The sequence below is a fragment of the Nicrophorus vespilloides genome, unplaced genomic scaffold (genome assembly GCF_001412225.1).
Source record: "Nicrophorus vespilloides isolate i.1.1-1 unplaced genomic scaffold, Nicve_v1.0, whole genome shotgun sequence".
NCBI classification, from domain to species: domain Eukaryota; kingdom Metazoa; phylum Arthropoda; class Insecta; order Coleoptera; family Silphidae; genus Nicrophorus; species Nicrophorus vespilloides.
In genome coordinates this window covers 78538-97845 of record NW_017095992.1, presented here as the reverse complement: position 1 = coordinate 97845, position 19308 = coordinate 78538, and the positions used below count along the sequence as shown (strand labels likewise).

At 31.5% G+C, this 19308-nt stretch overlaps 1 protein-coding gene across 1 annotated transcript; it reads right to left on the bottom strand.

Moving 5' to 3' along the window:
- Window positions 1-1468: 1468 nt before the first annotated feature.
- LOC108569079 (short stature homeobox protein-like) lies at window positions 1469-15230 on the bottom strand. The gene is made up of 5 exons (XM_017930476.1): window positions 14644-15230; window positions 7652-7884; window positions 4358-4415; window positions 2168-2382; window positions 1469-1656 (listed from the first exon to the last, which is right to left on the bottom strand). The coding sequence occupies exons 1-5, from the start codon at window positions 15185-15187 to the stop codon at window positions 1471-1473; spliced, it is 1236 nt and encodes a 411-aa protein (XP_017785965.1). The 5' UTR covers window positions 15188-15230; the 3' UTR covers window positions 1469-1470.
- Between the last annotated feature and the right edge of the window lie 4078 nt (window positions 15231-19308).

Here is a 19308-nt window from a genome sequence, read left to right as displayed (position 1 = left end):
AGTTATGTAATGTTCGTTACGTAACAGGGAAAAGACGTTTTTTCCGATTTTCGTGAATTTCTCGACATCTCTTCAAGATAATTACATCATCGACTACACCATTTAATTCAGATTGTGTAGAAAGAAGAAGTCACAATACGAATGATTTGTATATACGGATATGTTTACATTTTAATCATAATTATTTATTTAAACAACAAAAAAAACTAACTGTAAAAAATATTGTAATAATAATTTACTTTTTTTCAAATTAATAAACTTCTCTACAGCAATAATAAATTGGTAAATTAATCTCTATTTCAATTAATTACAAAATTGTTAAAATTACAGAAAAAGAGCAAATAAATATATTTGGTTAGAAGAACTATTCATTTGAAAGTTGACTGAAATTATATAAAATGTAAATTGTTTGAAAATTAATAATATAAATTTGATTAAATTTACTAATCAAAATAATAAAATTAAATAAAAAGTTATAAAGTAAAATGAATAAATATACAGGAATTTAAATAAAAATAATGCATATGAACTATGTACAAAATAAATACGTACCGTGTAATTTGCATAGAGCGGCGACATAATTGAATACACTTTGTACTGTGTGGATTTAAATCGTTAAATATATGAGATTAAAACTTTGTTTCGTTAATTGGTGATTCATTGGATCGTGTTTGAATAAATAATAAGATAGCGCCCGGGAATCGGAGTAATTGAATCAAATAAAAATGTGATTCGTGAAATTTATTGCAGGGCGCAACGGGGAAGCTAAAAAAATGTAGTATCCGCAGCGGCAAGGGTGGTTCCAGGGAGAGGGAGAAGAACCTTGATTGTGACGCGCTGTACACTGCTGACCCTTGTTTGTACAGCTAGTATGTAGCCACTAATCTAATTATGTCCAATCAGCGAGAGAACAGTCGGTAATTGTTACTGACAGCCTAGGTTTGATCCAATATCATCTCGAAACCAAAATCTACGCCGCTCCCTATTAACATCAACATCAAAAGGAGGCCCCAAAAACTGGATTAGTATCTTATAATCTGTTCCTCTACGGCATTTTCACTTTATTTACACATCCTTTACATACTTCACATATTATCGTTTTGTATAATTTTTCCTTCATCCTTAATAAATATAAATATATTAACATGAATACATCAAATGTCCGTCTCGTAAAGAATAAAACTCAACAACAAACAAAAAAAAAAGAACATAAAAGAACATCTCCACCATGACGACAAGCATGTTGTTACTCTAGCGAAAAACAAATTCTTTATATACACATACCAAAGGAATTGCTATTTATTTATAATATTTTTTTTATATATTTTTTTTTTATTAATTATTATATTATTTTTTTGCTTCCTAATTTTAGGTTTTTTTTTTTGGAGAAATACGCTTTGCATACGTGACTTCTTGTTTTTTTTCTTTCATTTTTGAATAAACAAAGGAAACGAACAGTCGACGATTGAATTAAGTGGTCTTCTCCTTTGGAGCTAAGCCTAGTGCCTCGGCGTGCTTCCTGGCCTTCAGCCGTAGATCTGCGATGCTCGAGTTCTTATGGGCTGCTGCCAAAGCCGCAAAGCCTAAAGGATATTGGGGATGGCAGAGGATACTTGCTGCAGACCCGCTGCCAACTGATACTGCTGCCGCCGCATACTGGAACAAAAACAGCAAATAAACAAAAAAAAAACGTCAATGAGTATTGTGATAATCCTTTGCTTAATCCTTTACACTCATTAAAAGACTTTCAACATATCAATAAAGATAAGGTTAATGCTTGATGAAGTATTGCTTACATTTTTGGTATAAGTCAAAAACATAATCTGCAATAATTAAATCTAATGAAACTCCTATATTGGGACATAACTACAATTACCTAACATTAATCAACAACCAGTTTTTTAATTTATTATTCTCGTGTTCATATTTACTTTAATTACTACTTTAATTAACTACGTACGCTAATTAGTTGATCAAATATAAAAATAATATAAAAAATATGACCTTTCAAATGAACCTAGTTACATGTGTGGATTTAAATAATAGTTATGAAAATCGGTAAATATATAATAGACATATGTATTTGCAAGAAAATATCAAAAATAACTATGAAAACTTGTTTTTTTCTTCTGGTATATAGTATTGTATATTTAATTAATATACTTACTTGGTGTGCTGCTGAGATGAAAGCCGAATCGAATGCTGAGAATGGGGTGGCGGGTTGTGGAAAGGTCCCTAGTGTTAAACGATCGTAAGCTGATAATGCAACAGCGCTGCTTGGCAAGGATAATCCTCGGAGCGCAGGTACACTCATGTATGGTACAACCCTGCAGGGTTCCAAAGGGGTGCTCGTCGGAGGACTGTGATTATTCATCATCATACCTGAACAGGACATACAAAAACAACATTCATACCTTAATTACTTGGATTGGATTAAATCAATACGAAAATCGTGTTAATCGGATTATCAACATGTATCTAAATTTTGTCACATCATACAGTTGTGCAGTTTCTATGTAATTATTTCACATGTACACGCTGTAATTATACCAAAATTCTATAAAAAAAACTACATAATCTATTATAGGTTACATAATATCCAAAACGTTTTGTTACGAATCCGTATTATACGAAAGCAAAATATTATTTAATGATCAATACATCTAAAAAAATATTAGAATTTTCCTTCTTACGAATTATAATAATGAAAATATTCTTTAAGTATTATTTTCTATAATTTTATACCAAAATATACTCAAAATATTTTATTGTTATTAATTGCATAAATAATCAAATATAAGCTTTATCCTATTTTTTTGGGTCAGTTTTCAGTAAAGAACAGTTGACAATGGTTGGAAAGTCCCCATAATAATGTATTCGAAGGTAACGTTGATCATATCTTAAAGGTAACTGAAGTGCTTTGAAGTCGTTTGTTTGATAAGCTGTTGTCAACTTGATTTATTGCTAAGATGTGTGTCTAGCATTTTATTATATCTTAGATTATATCTATTTCCATACGTATTTCCTTGTGTTTGTTATTATTTTCATAAATAAATATTCTAACCTTAGGTGATTGTTTCATATGACTTCACCATTACTTTGGAATAAAGACAGACGGAGACTTTTTCAAGAAGAGACTTGATTCTCATGTATAAGACAACCTTTTGCACAAGAACGTGACAACAAGAAGATTGAAGCAAAGCCTTCTAGATTTGACTAAATATAATATTATATACTAACGTCAAGGAATGCATTCACTTGGCAGCAAGTTTCTAATATCTACATCGAACTGATTTGCTTAATGTTCTGTAGAACAGGTTTTTAAATAATAATATTGTGATATTATTGAGTGTCCTATTCGTAAATATAATTTAAATTTAGAATTCTAAAAAAATGCTGATAACAAAATTAATTTGCAATTACGAAACTGGATTTTTATGTTATTTTAAAGGACTTCAGGATTATCGTACCCATTTGAAATTCATTGTGCGCAGTTAATTCGCATGTGCTGAGGGTGAAGTTTATTGCTTAAGTCTTTTATATTTCCATCAGATTGTACATATATATATAAAAAATAAATCGTAGTAATCGTTTTAATTGAAACAGATTTAACTGGCCGAGCTTGCAATTCCCGTTGCATCATGGGATGTTAGGTGGACGATGACATAATAATTTAATGGGCAGCAATATGTTAAAGGGTAGTTCGGCGCGGTGTAAACCCCCTGTTTTGCAAATGTAATTTGCCCAAAAAACGAGGAACGGATGCGGACAGTGGCTTCGGTGTGGGGTCGGGAGGGTTAGCATTCCCAGTGTTGATGTGAGTGTAAGGCACTAAGTGTAATTTAGTGCCCCCAGGAGCCCATGTAGACTTGGACCAGTCATCTTGTACACCCGTACATTTGAATGACTGAGCTCCGTAAAATTGCTCTCGTGGGGAATTATTTGATTTGATTGAAAACTTTTTTTTTCTTCTTCTTCCTTCTACTTCTTCCACCACCTCATCCCCGGGTCCGCCCTTCGCCGCTTGCGTTTTTTTCTCCTCCTCCTCCATCTTCTTCTTCTACACCAGTATATAAACTCGATTATTCACCGCAGATTTGCAGGGGAGTGGAGGGACGAAGGGTCGGCGGTACCGAGGAGCCGCCACATGATATATTCATAGCAGTTAAAATTATGAGGGTCGAGTCGAGGTTTAAAGATCATTTCTGTTACAAATTACTGGCTGCTCTAAATAGTTTAATGCCCTAACGTGGATTTATGATTGCCCGTCCTGCGATCCCTTAAATCTACATTAATCCGAGCGCAGCGAGATGAAAACAGAGTCGAAGATGAAGAAACAAATATAACATAAACTTACCTTTCTGTAGTTGACTCTCATGTTTCCTGCATTTCGCCCTTCGATTTTGGAACCAGACCTGAAACAGGGATTGGAATTGGTCAACACTATTACTTCATAATGCTTTTAGTGGATAAACACGCTTTGCCCTTTTATGACCGAAGGACATAATTCATGCAGCCCGATTCTGCAAATCATACTGAAACGAGCTCCGGAGTGGCCATAAAGAAATGTATAAATGACCGTTACTGAGGGTCGGACATAAAATTCAATTATAATATTGGATTAAGGGACGCGTCAGAGTCGATCGCACTATCAATACAAATTGATCCATTTAACTGGAAAAGATTCCACCCTTAAAGGATGGATGCAGAAGGAAGACAGAGAGTGAAAGAGAGAGAGAAATAGAAAAAAACGTACACAAGTATCCAAATTGCATTAGCGGGATTAGTATTTAAATGCATGTGTTTCGAAGTCTTCACGCGGGATGAAGTCTCTCATCCAATTCCGTAATGGAGATAAAAAGATTCTGTCTACGACGCAAACAATCGCTATTTTATAATCGCATATTGGATTAAAATAATCAAATTTTATTATATCTTACTTAACGGAAATAGTTTCATATAAATAAAAATTTATTGACAAAAAAATATAAATATTTTCATTGTCCCATAAATAAAAAGTTATAGTTGTAACATTCTGAAAGGCAACAATATTGCAGTTAAATTATATGATTCACTTAAAATATTCATTGTTAGAATGAATTAAATTTTAATATAATTAGCTTGGAATAACTGAATTTTTAAAATATAGTTTAATTATTGCTTAACTTTGCGTTTGGAATTTATTATATCCTTTTAATTTAAATCATAAAAGTATATCATTAAATATCATATTAAAATTTTTAATATTTAAATAACTATTACATATATTATAAATCATATAATTATTTTGAGCATTTCTAATATATAATCTGATTACTTAAGAAGAAAACTAAGATAGTTTTGTGATAGTCCTCACATCTGTTAAACATACACGCGTTTAATACGTACTGATCGAAATAACGTACAATTATCCGTACTAACGTACAATGATGACTATTTGCAAATTTACATATTTACATGTATTCATATTGCGTATTTGATATATGTTAAAAAAAGATTGAGTTTTCTGACCGAAATAAAATTGAAATATGTACAAAAATATAAATGAAGATATTTAAAAATGAATGTTATTTCTTATTGTCAGATTTTAATAAACTGTTATATGCATATAATATACTCATGTATACTATTTCAAACAATCAAAAAAATATTGTACGTTTATATGAACGTCGATTACGTTCGAACTAATATAATGGTATTTCCATTAAACCGTCAATGGTTATTTTTATATTGAAGTTTAACGTTCGATTAACGTACATTTGTTTACACATGAAGTCTTTCGCCTCATGAAATCAAAGTAAATTTAGTAGATTGTTAAGTTAATTGTCTTATAAATTGTTAAATAATTATTATGTAAGTTAATGGTTAAGTCGCCCTACCCACGAACTTGTGGGCGCAGGTTCAAATCCTGATCAAGCCAGGCCCTTTGTGAGCCCTCTCGGTGCTTGCAGCAATAGGACCATTGTTCATCACAGATGGACAGTAAAATGAATGAGGTTCAACATATGGACCTTCAGTCAAGTCGATGGACAATGACAATGTTAAGGATAGCAGCAGATTCACAATGAAAGGGAATAGTGGAATTTCAATTAGTAAATATAAATTATCAGATGATACTATTTTTCAATGAGATACATATAAATAACAAGTATATACATATAAATAATAAGGGAAATTTAATATAATTTTCAAGATAACTTCATAGCTATTGATACAAAAAGTGGGATTGTGTTAGGTCTATAAACCTGTACCGTCCACCCTTCAGACTGCGGCGGCGGCGGCGATCTGAGAAGGAGGGTAAATAAAAAGAATTAAGATTAGGGTGTTTCCACTTGTGACATCGGTTCCACACGATTTAGCCAAGCTATTGCCGCTATTAGGAGATAATTTCCTAATGAATACGTATGATGTGCAGGGAATAGAAGTTGCATCAATTAGGTGGCAGATTAATGGCGCGTCCCAGTTGATCGATTGCAGACAAACGGAGATTCACGAAACGGCAATTTACTACCCTTAAAACTAATCGACTTGCAACTGGATGTTCATCCACCTCACCTGGACCTGAATCAGCGCACTAACTATTTATCACCCAATCTAAATACATTCTGCATCCATTCAAATGCATTCATCAATTTGTATACAAATACAACGTTTGTATGTTAAAGTTATGCAATATTTATACAGAGAATACTCATCATTAGAAGCCTTCGTTTAACGCTGATTCAATTTAATGCAAGCCCAAAAAATATACCTGTTTACTATATATTAATGTAACTTCATATAACGCTGTTCCATTTTGCACTTGTCTTCTAAGAACACAAGCGCCAAATGAAGCAATACTGCATAATTTGTTTTCTTAAGTAAAATTAAATAAATATGAAAAATTATTATGTAATCAGATATAATTGAAATGAAAATGAAAATTGTAATAAAGTTTATATGTAAATTTATACATTTGCATGGTTTTCCATTAAAAATACTTATAATAATTATTTGTATAATTACAAATAATTTGTTTGTTTGCTTAATTATCAATTTAATTATTTAATTTAAATGCAATTATAATTAATTATACAATTAGTTTCAAACAACAACAAAATATTTTATTGTGATTTGCGTACTATTATGAAATCTTTTAGTTATTTATTTATATAATCTTATTTTGATGGAATATATTTCTTATTAATGGCTCTATGTATTTTATATACTAAATCTATGTAAAGACTCATTATCCTAAATTTTGTTAATACACGATTTTACTAATGTGAATATTATCACTAACAATTAGTAATAATCTCAAGTCTTAATTAGTTCTTCACAATTACAATATAATATTATATCTACAATAATAGATAGTTTAATGTAATACCTTCTGACCGAACTAACCTACAAGTATTTGTACTAACATACAATGATGTTAGTATTGCAACATAAATTGAATCAAATTTGTCAATATTTATACTAAGTCAATATATTATACATAAATACTGTTGAGTTTTCTATCAACAAGACAAATTATAAAATCAACAAATTTACTTAATGTGACTGGCTGTAAATTGCTAAGTAAATTATCAATTATCAAGTTGTCTTGTAAATTGTTAGTTGTTGCCATATTTTATAATTAATATCTACAGAAAAAAAAATGTTTTACCTGAACTCTGGCCTCGCTTAGTCCAAGTCTTTGGCTAAGCTCCTCTCGCATGAAGGCGTCAGGATAATGAGTTTCATCGAAAAGGCGTTCCAATTCGTTTAGTTGTTCCAATGTGAAATTCGTCCTGGATCGTCTCTGTTTGGTGGCCGACTTCGCCGAAATGTTGATAGCAGAAGGTCCATGTCTCAGTGGTGTGTCCTCGTGCGTCCTATCTTGCTCCTCGTTCAAAATAACTGTAAGCAGAGAGGAAAAAGGAATGGTTGATTTGCTTTACTTCCATATCGATGCTCATGCATCCCATATGTGCAACGTGTACGTATTCAATTTGCAGCTCTAGCTGGGAGCGTTTAAATTATTCTCCCCTTATATTTAAATCAAATTTGCAGTCAGGCATTTGCATTTGATTAGTGAGAATTAGAGAGCTCGGTCACATTAATTTGATTAAAAATATATACAGACAGACTGGGTATGTGTTTGAGCAAGTGAGATGGAAATAGAGAGGTCGAAATATATAGGAAGTTGGAGAGAGAAGGATGGATATGAGGGATGCGTGCTTTTCGTGCTGAGGGGTGGATCTGTCTGGAAACAAGGATTCATGCAGGAAGATTTTGAATTCTTAAGGACTGAGGCTAACGCAATTAGTTGGCATCATGAGGACAAACGAATTGTGTATAGTGCGCCATCCGCCTTAACAAGATTTTGCCGAGTTTTATTTGTTTTATGTACAGTTCGTTTGAGTTGACGCAGGCCCCGATTTCCGCGGAAAATCGGGGGGTGTCAAGGGGTGTTTCCTGTCCCCCCACATATATACAAGATTTTTTTTCGTCTTTCGTTTAGGTACACCCCACTTGCTACCCAAAAAAACAACTCCTCCTTTTCCCACCCTTGCTTCTTTCTCTCTACTTTTCTCCCTTTTTTCTCCAACACGAGCCCTCCGCCGCGGATGATTTAAATTGCTAAAATGGGCGTTTTATATTTTTATTGAATTCAATTTCCACGCAGAACGGGCCAAATCCAATTTCGCATTTCCTGTTTTTCCCCCGTTTATTTTCCTTTTTTTTTAGTTACATTCACAAATATATATACATGTACATTTATATACACATACATTTTTTTTAATATTATGGCTGGTGCGAAACGTGGGGGCGCGAGTGCTTTATGGCGCCGAGTGACGTCCGCTCTCTGCAATTTTGTCCGAACTTCCCTAAAACTCTCACATTCTGTTATGGTCATTATTGCATTAACATCGATTTCCGGACACATCGATTCCCCAATTTACGGCACACTTTTGCCTCCGATGAAGCAGTTTTCAATGATCTGTAGTCACGAGAAGACAAAGCTTGATATTGGTAAAACTTTAGAATCAAATATTGCTACAACGTTCCAAATTCTTCCTGCTTGTAAGTAACAATGAAATTATTTCTTAATTATAGTTTGAAACATTATTTACTATATAATATGATACTTAAATCAAATTAATCCAGTGTCCGATTAACGTACGTTCGCAAATACGTACATTATAACTAAACTAACGTACAGTTTTATCAAGTAACAAAGCACGGAATATTCATATTGACTAATTGAAGATCCTCCAATTAATATTTATATACTATAAAAACTATATATCATATTCTGTCCAATATTAGTAAGAAACATGAAATTTTATTCATAATAATAAAATCATAAACAGACAACTTAATTGAAAAAAATGTTCTTATTTATTATAATTGTTTAAATATAAAATATTTTATGTAATAGTAAAATTTCAAGCTCAATAATTTTATGTAATCAAAAGTTATATAAAACCAAAGATGAAAAGCACTGAACTATAGCAACTTGTAATTAAGTTCAATAACTTATAATGGTTTCAGAAATGAAATTATGAAAGTACAAAGTTCTTGAAATTACGACATACAATAAATTTCTTAAAATTATAGTAGATTCATTTTGTTACATACCCAAACATAGGTTAGGTTAAACATCAAAACCTACAAATAAACAAAAAGAAAAAAATGCAATAAATATTTAGTTTCATTTACACTTACATAATCTAGCTGAAATTCTAAAATTTTGATAAAAAAAACTACAAATCATTAAATTTAGTTCGTTTTACTTGAGATTATTATCATATTATGTAAGTAAGATTTAAAAACAAAAATTTGTTAAAAAAATGCAAAATCATAGAAATTACTCAATTAAAATTAGCTTAAGAATAAAATTGTGAACTTATGAATTCATTTAAATAAAATAAATATTTTTTATTTCTGTTGTATAAGTATATAAAATGCTCCAGATTTTTAGCTTTCAACAAGTACAGTATATAGGACCCAATACATTAAAATTCATTGTTTTCCTTTTCAGTATGGACTAGTTCAGAGTATAAGACGCATCATAGTTTGAAATGCCTTTTCAAAAATAGTGATAGGAATTCTATGTATAAGACGCACTTCCGTTATAATTATTTTTTTTAATCAAAGAGATATTAAAATTAATTATCCTTTTCAATATATATGAATTCGGTGTATAAGACGCACTACAGTATGAAACCCAAATTTATGTATATGTTTGTGTTATGTAACAAAAAATACTTATGTATTTTGCAAGAGGATGTGTTGGCAGAATGAGCAATGTTTCCAAAGCATTTACTTACTATTGATTGGGTAGTAATTGAAGCGGAGAGTGTTAAAAACCCGGTATCGAATTAAGTAATTGTATCGGGAAAGGGCGAAACGGTGCGTAAGGTGCACTTATGGGAATGAAAATGAAGTAGCCGTCGGCTTACGGGGAAGGGTGTCGCGCAGAGGAGTAACAGTAGCAGCAGCAGGGGTGTTTCTGAATAAGTTATGTAAGCGTTAGTTAAATGGTAATTGAGTAGTGTAATAAATTAAAGGAAAACAAATTCAAGTGAGTCTAAGGGGTAGGTGGGCACAGGAACGTTGGGTGGGTTTTACGGCTTGCCTGATCCTGTGACAGGACCGCCGCAAAAGAGAAGGGGAGCGCCGAAGGACGAAAACAAAAGTAGTCCTTCCAATCAGTGCAAAACGTTTTATCGATTGAAGCAATTACTCGCGCCCACAGTTGCCGTTATCGGAATAGAGATAGAGAACGTGTGTGCGAGGGAGATAGAGAAGGATCGTCCTGGACAGGACTAAAACGCACTTTGTTTACTTTAGTCCTTCTATATCTACGCCTATACCTTGCTAGCAAAACAGGATTTCAGGCATTTTGTATCCTCATTAAAGTAATGGAATTAAATTAATCTGGGCGCTATTCTCTAGTGCGAAGCTTTATTGCCGCCTCCGAAGGTGGGCATTAAATACGATGTTGTCTGCGCTAATTCGTCCCTCGAGGTATAAGGCTTCTCCACCTCGAAAGAACTCTTTCACAGCCAAATTAACCCCTCTCCACCCACCGACGGCTCAATTCACCCTCTCCATCCAACAATTAACATTTATATAACAACGAAGGTGGAGAACTCTTGCGAAGAGAAAAAAAAGGGGGAAATAATGAGAAGGTCCAAAGTAAATAAAAAAAATGAAATTGCCAAAGAGTTAAGCAATCTTTAGCTAGAGCCGCCGGGACACCAATTAAATTAATTATTTTGTTAATTGCGCTCTAAGAAGATGGAAAACATCCAGCTCTAAGGAGAGAGAGTCCATGTAAGGAAATGTAATTAATTAGGGTGCCCCCGGGGGCGGCGTCACCGAACGAACTCTTTTTAAGTAATTACAAAGGCGTAAAACTTAGACCGTGTCCCCGTGGATAAGCCGACCCCCATCCTCGGGCACAACCAATTGCCTTAATTGATTACAACACAACGCCCAACAATTTTCGTCTAAAAAAAGAAAAAACAATAACAAATAAAACAAAAACATAGCGTTTTTTAGGCGGTAGAAGGTAAAGATGAATCAGTTTTCAATAATCTGTAGCAACTTCTTAATTACAGTTTGATACATTATTTACTATATAATATTTATATTTAGATATGATTATTCCATGCTGTGGGACAGTAGGACTATAGAGTATGGAGGTGTCCCGAAAGACTGAAGCAAAAAATAAAGGGTATACCCAACATCAGGGTTAAGAAGAACTCCTGAGGAAACTTAGGAAAAAAAACATGGAAAGATTTAACATATACTTAGGGACCTGGCCATTGCAGAAAACAGGTGTAATGAACTAACAAACTTAACATTTAAGAAAATAATAATGGATCACTTATATTTTTTAACACAAAAACAAACAAAAAAAACAAGCCTATTGTAACTAAAGAATACAAACACTATGAAATATATAAAAATGTGAAATATTATTCTATAAAATGTGTATATAAAGAAGAAAATCCAATTAACTCTGCGTCCGCTTAACGTACGTTCACAAATACGTACATTATTTATGTACAAAACATTGCGTTTTTTTGTGGAGGTGGTGGATCATGGCTCTGCGTCCTTCTGCAGGTCCCCAGGACCCGCGAATCGATATAGCCCGTTACGCAACCGACCGTTAGCTGTAAACAGGCAATTCAATCTGCACGGAATGTTTCATAAATGCCGTCGAAACAATGGCGTTGGGAATAATCGCGAGTATCGATTTGGGAACGAGCGAAGCGCCGATTTGTTGGTTCATACAAGGACCATAACTATTTACCATTCGTAATCCCGTTTAGTAACTCCCAGTTTTTTTTTACCAGTTTGTTATTTGCTAATCCTGTTTTCGATTTGGTAATTGTGCAACGACAGCAATCATTCAAAAAACCAAGTAATTCAAACGAATGCATTTTATCCTATTGAAACAGACAATTTGTCCATTTAACTTTTTTTCTGTTTTCAAAATCTCTACTTTTTTTTGTAGTTTTTATTTACAATACTGTTTTCAACAAGTAATTATTGAAACAACAGCAATAATTAAAAAAGGAAGTACAAGAATACCTCACATAGTGCGGCTTCAAGCAGTTTTGGATTTACTATAGTCTGGTTTACAAATTTCATATCAAGTTAAATTTTATTTATAATAAATTCTAAATAATGTAATTATTTTTGTATGTATTTTTTTCCTCAATTATTCCAAGTTTCGTATAATGCGAAGTATTGCTATAATTCAAAATTATTGATATATACAATTTGTCCAAAAAAAAATCTTTTATTTAACCAATAGTTACGAAACTATAGCACTTGTTTAAAAAAAAACAAAGTTATCTAAGTAAATGTATTTTACCTTATTAATATAAATAATTTGTAGAAGGAAAAATTAGATGTTTAACTTTTATTTAAACGCTAATAATAAAACTACACCACTAATTATAACACGAAATATTCAAATGATTGAATTAGACCATTTGTTCAAAAAAAAAATATAAAATTTAACTTTATTCCATTCTAAATTAAATTTTTATTGTCTAATATTAAATCATCCTAAAGAATTATTAATTTCTTTAAACGTTGAATTTAATAAAGGCATGAAGATTACGAAAATAAAAGTCAAATTAGAACAATTTTCAGCAGTTAATATTTTATGTTTTATTATTATTTTTGTGTATAAAAATGTTTTTTTTTTAATAATTCTAATTCAAGTTAAATATACAAATTATCTAAAGATCTTAATAAAATAAGAGGTTACATAAAGAATGAAGAATATCTTAAATTATTTTGCTACTCAAATTTTCTCAATAATAGGACTAAAACATTTGAAATTTAAGATATCGTTAATCATTCGACAAAATTCATTGCATTAAAAAAATTTATGTAATTAAAAAAAAATATAAAATTGTTAATTTACTTATTTATCATTTGTTTTAAAACTAGTTTTTTTTTATAGTTAATACTATTTTCAATTGACAATTTGTAACGACAACAAAAGAAAGTAATTAAAACTTTGATATATAATCTTCATATAAATTTAGTTGTTATCATACAGAATGGAATACAGATATTAATTATAACAATCTAATACTTAAGTAATTAAATTAAAATGGATTTTGTTTTTCACTTAAAATTTGTAAATAATATATAAAGATAAATTTATCAAATTTTGTGATAACTTTCTTTTATTTCATAATTGTAACTTTTCAATAACCAGTCTATAAAGTTTTCGGAACTTAGAAGAAATGTCATTAAAAAAATATGTTTTCTCCGTGTGCCTTTCCAAATATTTACTTCAACTTGTATATATAGAAGATAAAATATAATTGAACAATAATCAACACAATTTGAACAAAAGTCAATACAAATTATCTTAGATGGAAATAAAAATAACCAAATTTAATATGATTTACTTTATACTGAAAAATGTCTATTCTTTTTGTATACAAAGATACAAAATCATAGTAACAAAAAAATAATATCAACACTAAAGAATTAATATTAAAAAAATACCCTTATTTTGTTTTGAAATATTTCATGATTTTTAATGAAAAATAATTTTATTAATACTTTCATTCATAAAATGGAACTAATAAACAAGATATAGCAACATTTCATAGTAACATTTGTTTGTGTAATTTACAATATTCTCATATATATTTGAAAGATTTTAGTTTCGAATTTGTATACCTTCTATTCTTACTTTCTTTTTCATTAAACTATTGATAATAACAATTTAAACATAACTAATAGAATACGTTATTGTACTGAAATTGGACAATATTTGCATTTCGAGAAGCGATTGCTACTAAAATCTTAAATCAGAATATTTTTAGTAAATGTTTAAGTAATTATTTTTTATCTTTTGTTCATTTTTCGTTACTTATAAAATTAAATAATCCAATTAATATAAACATTATTTTGATTGAAATATATTGTAAAGGTTTCGATTTAAAACTCTTAGATCAACAAAAAATATAATTATTTTAAATTAATGACTTGTCTATTATGTAAGTTATGAAGTTTATTTAAAATTATTGTTAAGGAAGTTGCATTCTGAGACCTTGACCAAGATAGATATCAAGGATCTTGAACGTAACTTTTAATTGACCCGGCGCATCCACCTTGATCACTTACATAACTTCTTGTCGTTGTCGACGGATAGACTACTAGAATCTTTCTGTTGGTTGTAACTGGTGTCTTCTGCAGGTTTATCGATCTCAGGACAAGACTTGGAATCCTCGAGGTCTATGGGTGAAGAGGAGGTCGAGCGGTAGCTGTTCTTTGGCGACGGCGTTTTCACATCACTAACGTCGAACCACTTGACTTTTGTGGAACCGGTATGTCTCTGACTATCGCTTTTCTGCAAGGATTCGAAGGCACGAGTCTGATTGAGTATCAAGCTCGAACTGTAGATCACGTTCTGATGATTCAAACTTAGATCCATTCCGTAGGAGGCGGAGGTGCTGTTTGTAGACTTAGGACTATCGGAGATCAACCAATTCTTGGCAACCGGTTTCATAAGTTTGGCGGTTTCTTCATCGGCTGTAGTAGTCGGCGGCGGCGGCTTAGCATCAGCATCCTCCTCGCTTTTAATGATACTTTCAGACATACCCTGTTCACTCACTAAACTGTTGTTGTTATCGAATGACTTGGACACGAACTGCGTTAATTTCTCCATAGTAATTGCGTGATTCCTGGACCGTATTCTAAGGGAGTTTATACCGAAACTGCAATCACTATATAAAATGTTTAGATGCCATACCAATCTGTGTAACTGTATCCCCTGTATCTATGGCGACGTTCTCCGTCGCGCCACCTCATTGGTGCGTCGCTGCATCAAGCTCCGCCTTTTCACCCTTGCACTCATCGCCCAATTGGTCGACGGGCGGCGCCGGCACCCCACATGGGGGTTGCACACCCCGACGAACGCTTTATTTATAGCTGCCAGATAATTCAACAGCTTACTCGTAAGTGGCTAACATTTTTTACCACTTGCTTGTTTTTTTTATGTTCCTCTCCTCTTCGCCGTCGTAATTATGCAGATTTACGGTAATGTTATGCGGTCATATAAAATACCAACCGTAAATTACGAAGTTATGATAAATATATTGCATGAGTTCCTACAAGTTGTTACGTCGCAAACGAGACCGCATTTGCATCGGTTTCGCACCAGATAAAGAAAGGAACGCTCTGCCGCCCCCCGCGATAAATCCCGGTTAGTCGGCCTCCTCCATTTTTTAGGGCTGCATTTTCGGTTGCGTATTGAATTACGGCAGCCGCAGAACACTAAACAACGGCTCATAAAAATTTAGTCGACCTTAAAACAAAAGAAACCGTAAACGTGATGATGAAACGAAGAAGAAGAAGTTCGAACTTCAACAACAACAACATCAAAAAGTAAGAAATGAAAAAAAAAATATATATATATATAACGAGTTTGAAACTGTTGGCATCATCAAAGGAAATCGCTGGCTTCAACGCTCGTCGTATTGACAGAATCAAATCAAATCACATCCCAATAAAGCGCACATCCCGAGTCAGACGTATCGATCTACCGCTCTTCTTTACATAAGCTTCCGAATTTGGAGATGGTGGTAGTAGTGGTGGGAAGAGCAGCGCACATTCGCAGGAAGGAACAACAATTAATTTCGAAGTCGTTACAATTAATTAGCACCGCTCGGCAAGTAATGAATAAAGATTTAATCAAAATAATGGTTGTATAAATATAAATCTTGCAAGGGGTGAAAGTAAATTGAGATTAAGATAATTTTTAGACGTTTCGCTCAACCCCCGATTTAGGCTGCATACACATACAAATATATATATGTACACCTATATATATATACTCACAAACACACCTAAAGTTCGTTAACTTAAACCCCTTCATCAAATCGGTTGCTTAGCAGCGAACCCCTTTTAAACGGAAATTACTTAACTACTTTCACTCCCTCTTCTCAGCCACCTCTTAATTATTCAACGCGCCAACGCTCATTCCGCATCTCCAATCAGATGTTGTTTACATAAGAAAACATCCATTTCAAATACAAATAACAATATTACATTAATAATAATTTTATTAAGGGCAGAAAGACATTTTAATTCTTCAAACTGATAAAAACCATAAAATTTACAATATTAAACTGAAAATCTTTATTAAATATCTTTAATCTAATATATTGTTTATTACAAAATTTATTGGTATTTTCGACCAAGGACCTTAGTTGATAGCCTTTTGGTCAAAATGGCTAATAAATATGTTTATTTTTATTCAAGTAAATTCAGTTATTATTTTTACTATAATTTTTATTTGTTTGCAGTTTTCCAGTCTATGTCTTAATCCAATTACGAATGTATTATATTAGAACGTATATTTCTACAACTTGTTCCTATTATACTTTTTTAGTATATTTTTTGTATGTCGTATAATTTTATTAATAATCTGTTCATCAATGTGAACATTGAGTAAATTTAAGATCGCGGTTGACATTAGATGAATAATATTTCCCGGTGGATAGTTACCATTATGATGATTCGATGTTTAATATGTTTGTTGGCTGTCGTCTTGTAGGTTAATTTCAGTAGAATATTGATGCTCTACGATTCCATAATTTCCTTTGACTGTGAATCTGCTGTTATCCTTAACACTGTCATTTTCCATCGACTTGGCTGAAGCTCCATATGCTGAACTTCATTCATTTGACTGTCTATCTGTGATGAACGATGGCCCTATTGTTGCAAGCACCGAGAGGGCTCAAAAAGGGCCTGGCTTGACCAGGATTCAAACCGGCGCCCACGAAATCGTGGGTAGGGCAACTAGTAACAGTGTTAAACATAGTAGACACAGATTAATCATCAATACTCGTGTATTTCAGTAAACAGACTATATTTAAATTTTTAATAAATAATACATAAAGAAAACAATGTTTGTTTCAAGTAAAATAATATAAAAATAATGTAGTAATAAATGTATGCTGGTTGCTCTTCTACTAAAATACATTAGTCGTTAGTTGGCAAAGAGTACTGAACACAATTCATGTAACTATGAATATTCATAGCTCACTTCAGTAAAATTTTAAAAATCATTAAACGTAGATTTCTTTTCTTCTGGACCACAAAGTCCTGTCACAGTGTATTTTGTAATAGTTCGTTTTACTATAAAATAATATTATAATAATTTCACAAATTAAAATTTTATTTGTCCAAAATTGATAAAGAGTTTAAATCATCCAAATAATATTGAAAATATGAATAAAATCAAAATTTGTCTTCATAATAAACATATTATGTAAGATTTATTTGAATATTAACATTTTTTTTCGAGAATTAATAAAAAAAAATTAATTTATTTTGCTCAATTAAAATTTAGTTTGTTTCAAACCGGACTATAGTGAATCCGAATTGATGGAAGTTGCACTATGCGAGATCTTACTATATAGAAAGATATATCAAAAAAATAATTTCCTTAATATTAATTTATAAGAAGACACTACATAATATTTGATAAATACTTTTACTTAATATAAAAGTCCAAAGTTTTTCCATTTATAATTGCAATATAAATGACTATATACTAGTTTGGCTTCACATATAGTAAAACTTACTATAATGACCTATGGTCTCTTGTCCTTTGGAATGTTTTTTTTTTGATAAAGTAATAGGTATTATAACTATGTATTTATTTTTAATTACTTTTGATGACTATTGCAAAAAACGTTATAATTAAATTAATTATTACTCAAATTATATAGACTTTATGGGAGATTTGTTGTAAATTTTAGAACTTATTATTTATTATTTAAAAATATTGCCTAGAACTTGAAATTTGTGGAATTTATAATATAAATCATGGAAGATTATACGAAATTATCGCTCTTAATTTTCATTACGTAATCTAACAATGAAGGGAAGTTTTCATGAGCAATTGCTACAAAATACGATTAATATTTTTAAGGCATGACATAATACAGTTACACATGCCAAAACAAACGTATATCCTTTAGCATTTGGTTTCACTATGATTTTGCAATAGACATATGTCCTTCAATTCCCACAATTAAGATTTTAGATTTAGTTCACTAATGAAACATGTTTCCTTTAAGAGCATCTGACCTCAATTTTCTATTGAAAACAATAATATTTATACTTTAAAAGTAATTGGATATTCTAATAATTATATATAATATGTCAATAAATAATCATAAATCAATAAATATATTTAATTCATGTTTGCAGAAAATTTTATGATTGTATGTAGGCAACTCCATATACTCACTTTAAATTCAAATATAATTCATTTTTCCGCTTTTTTTTGTCTTTAAATCTGATTTATTTATATAATTTCTATCTAAAAGTTATTCAATATTTATCTACAATTCTCGGAGGAACGGTTTAATAGGTGAGGGCCCAAAAAAAAATGGGTTAGGGCCCACAAATAGTAAAACTAATGTGGCGCACTTAATTTTTGTAACTGTTGTTTAGGGCTATATATTTTTTTGTATTTCGAATCAAGTATTTCAAATTTTTATTTCACTAAAACTAATTGAAACGAATGGAGTAAGAGTGTGATTTTTTCTGACTCTAAAAGTGCGTTAGACGATATTCAATTCTCGCAATATTCAGCCAAAATAAATTATATTGTTATAACAATGAAGAAAGGGAAAAATTGCAGTACCTATATGAAAACAGGTCAGAGAACAGGAAAAGGTATTATTTCGAGGGCAATCCGAGAGTGGGAATGGTAAAATGGTTTCACGAGTTCAAGTTTACTAAGAAATCTGACATATCAGCTTTGTGCAGATT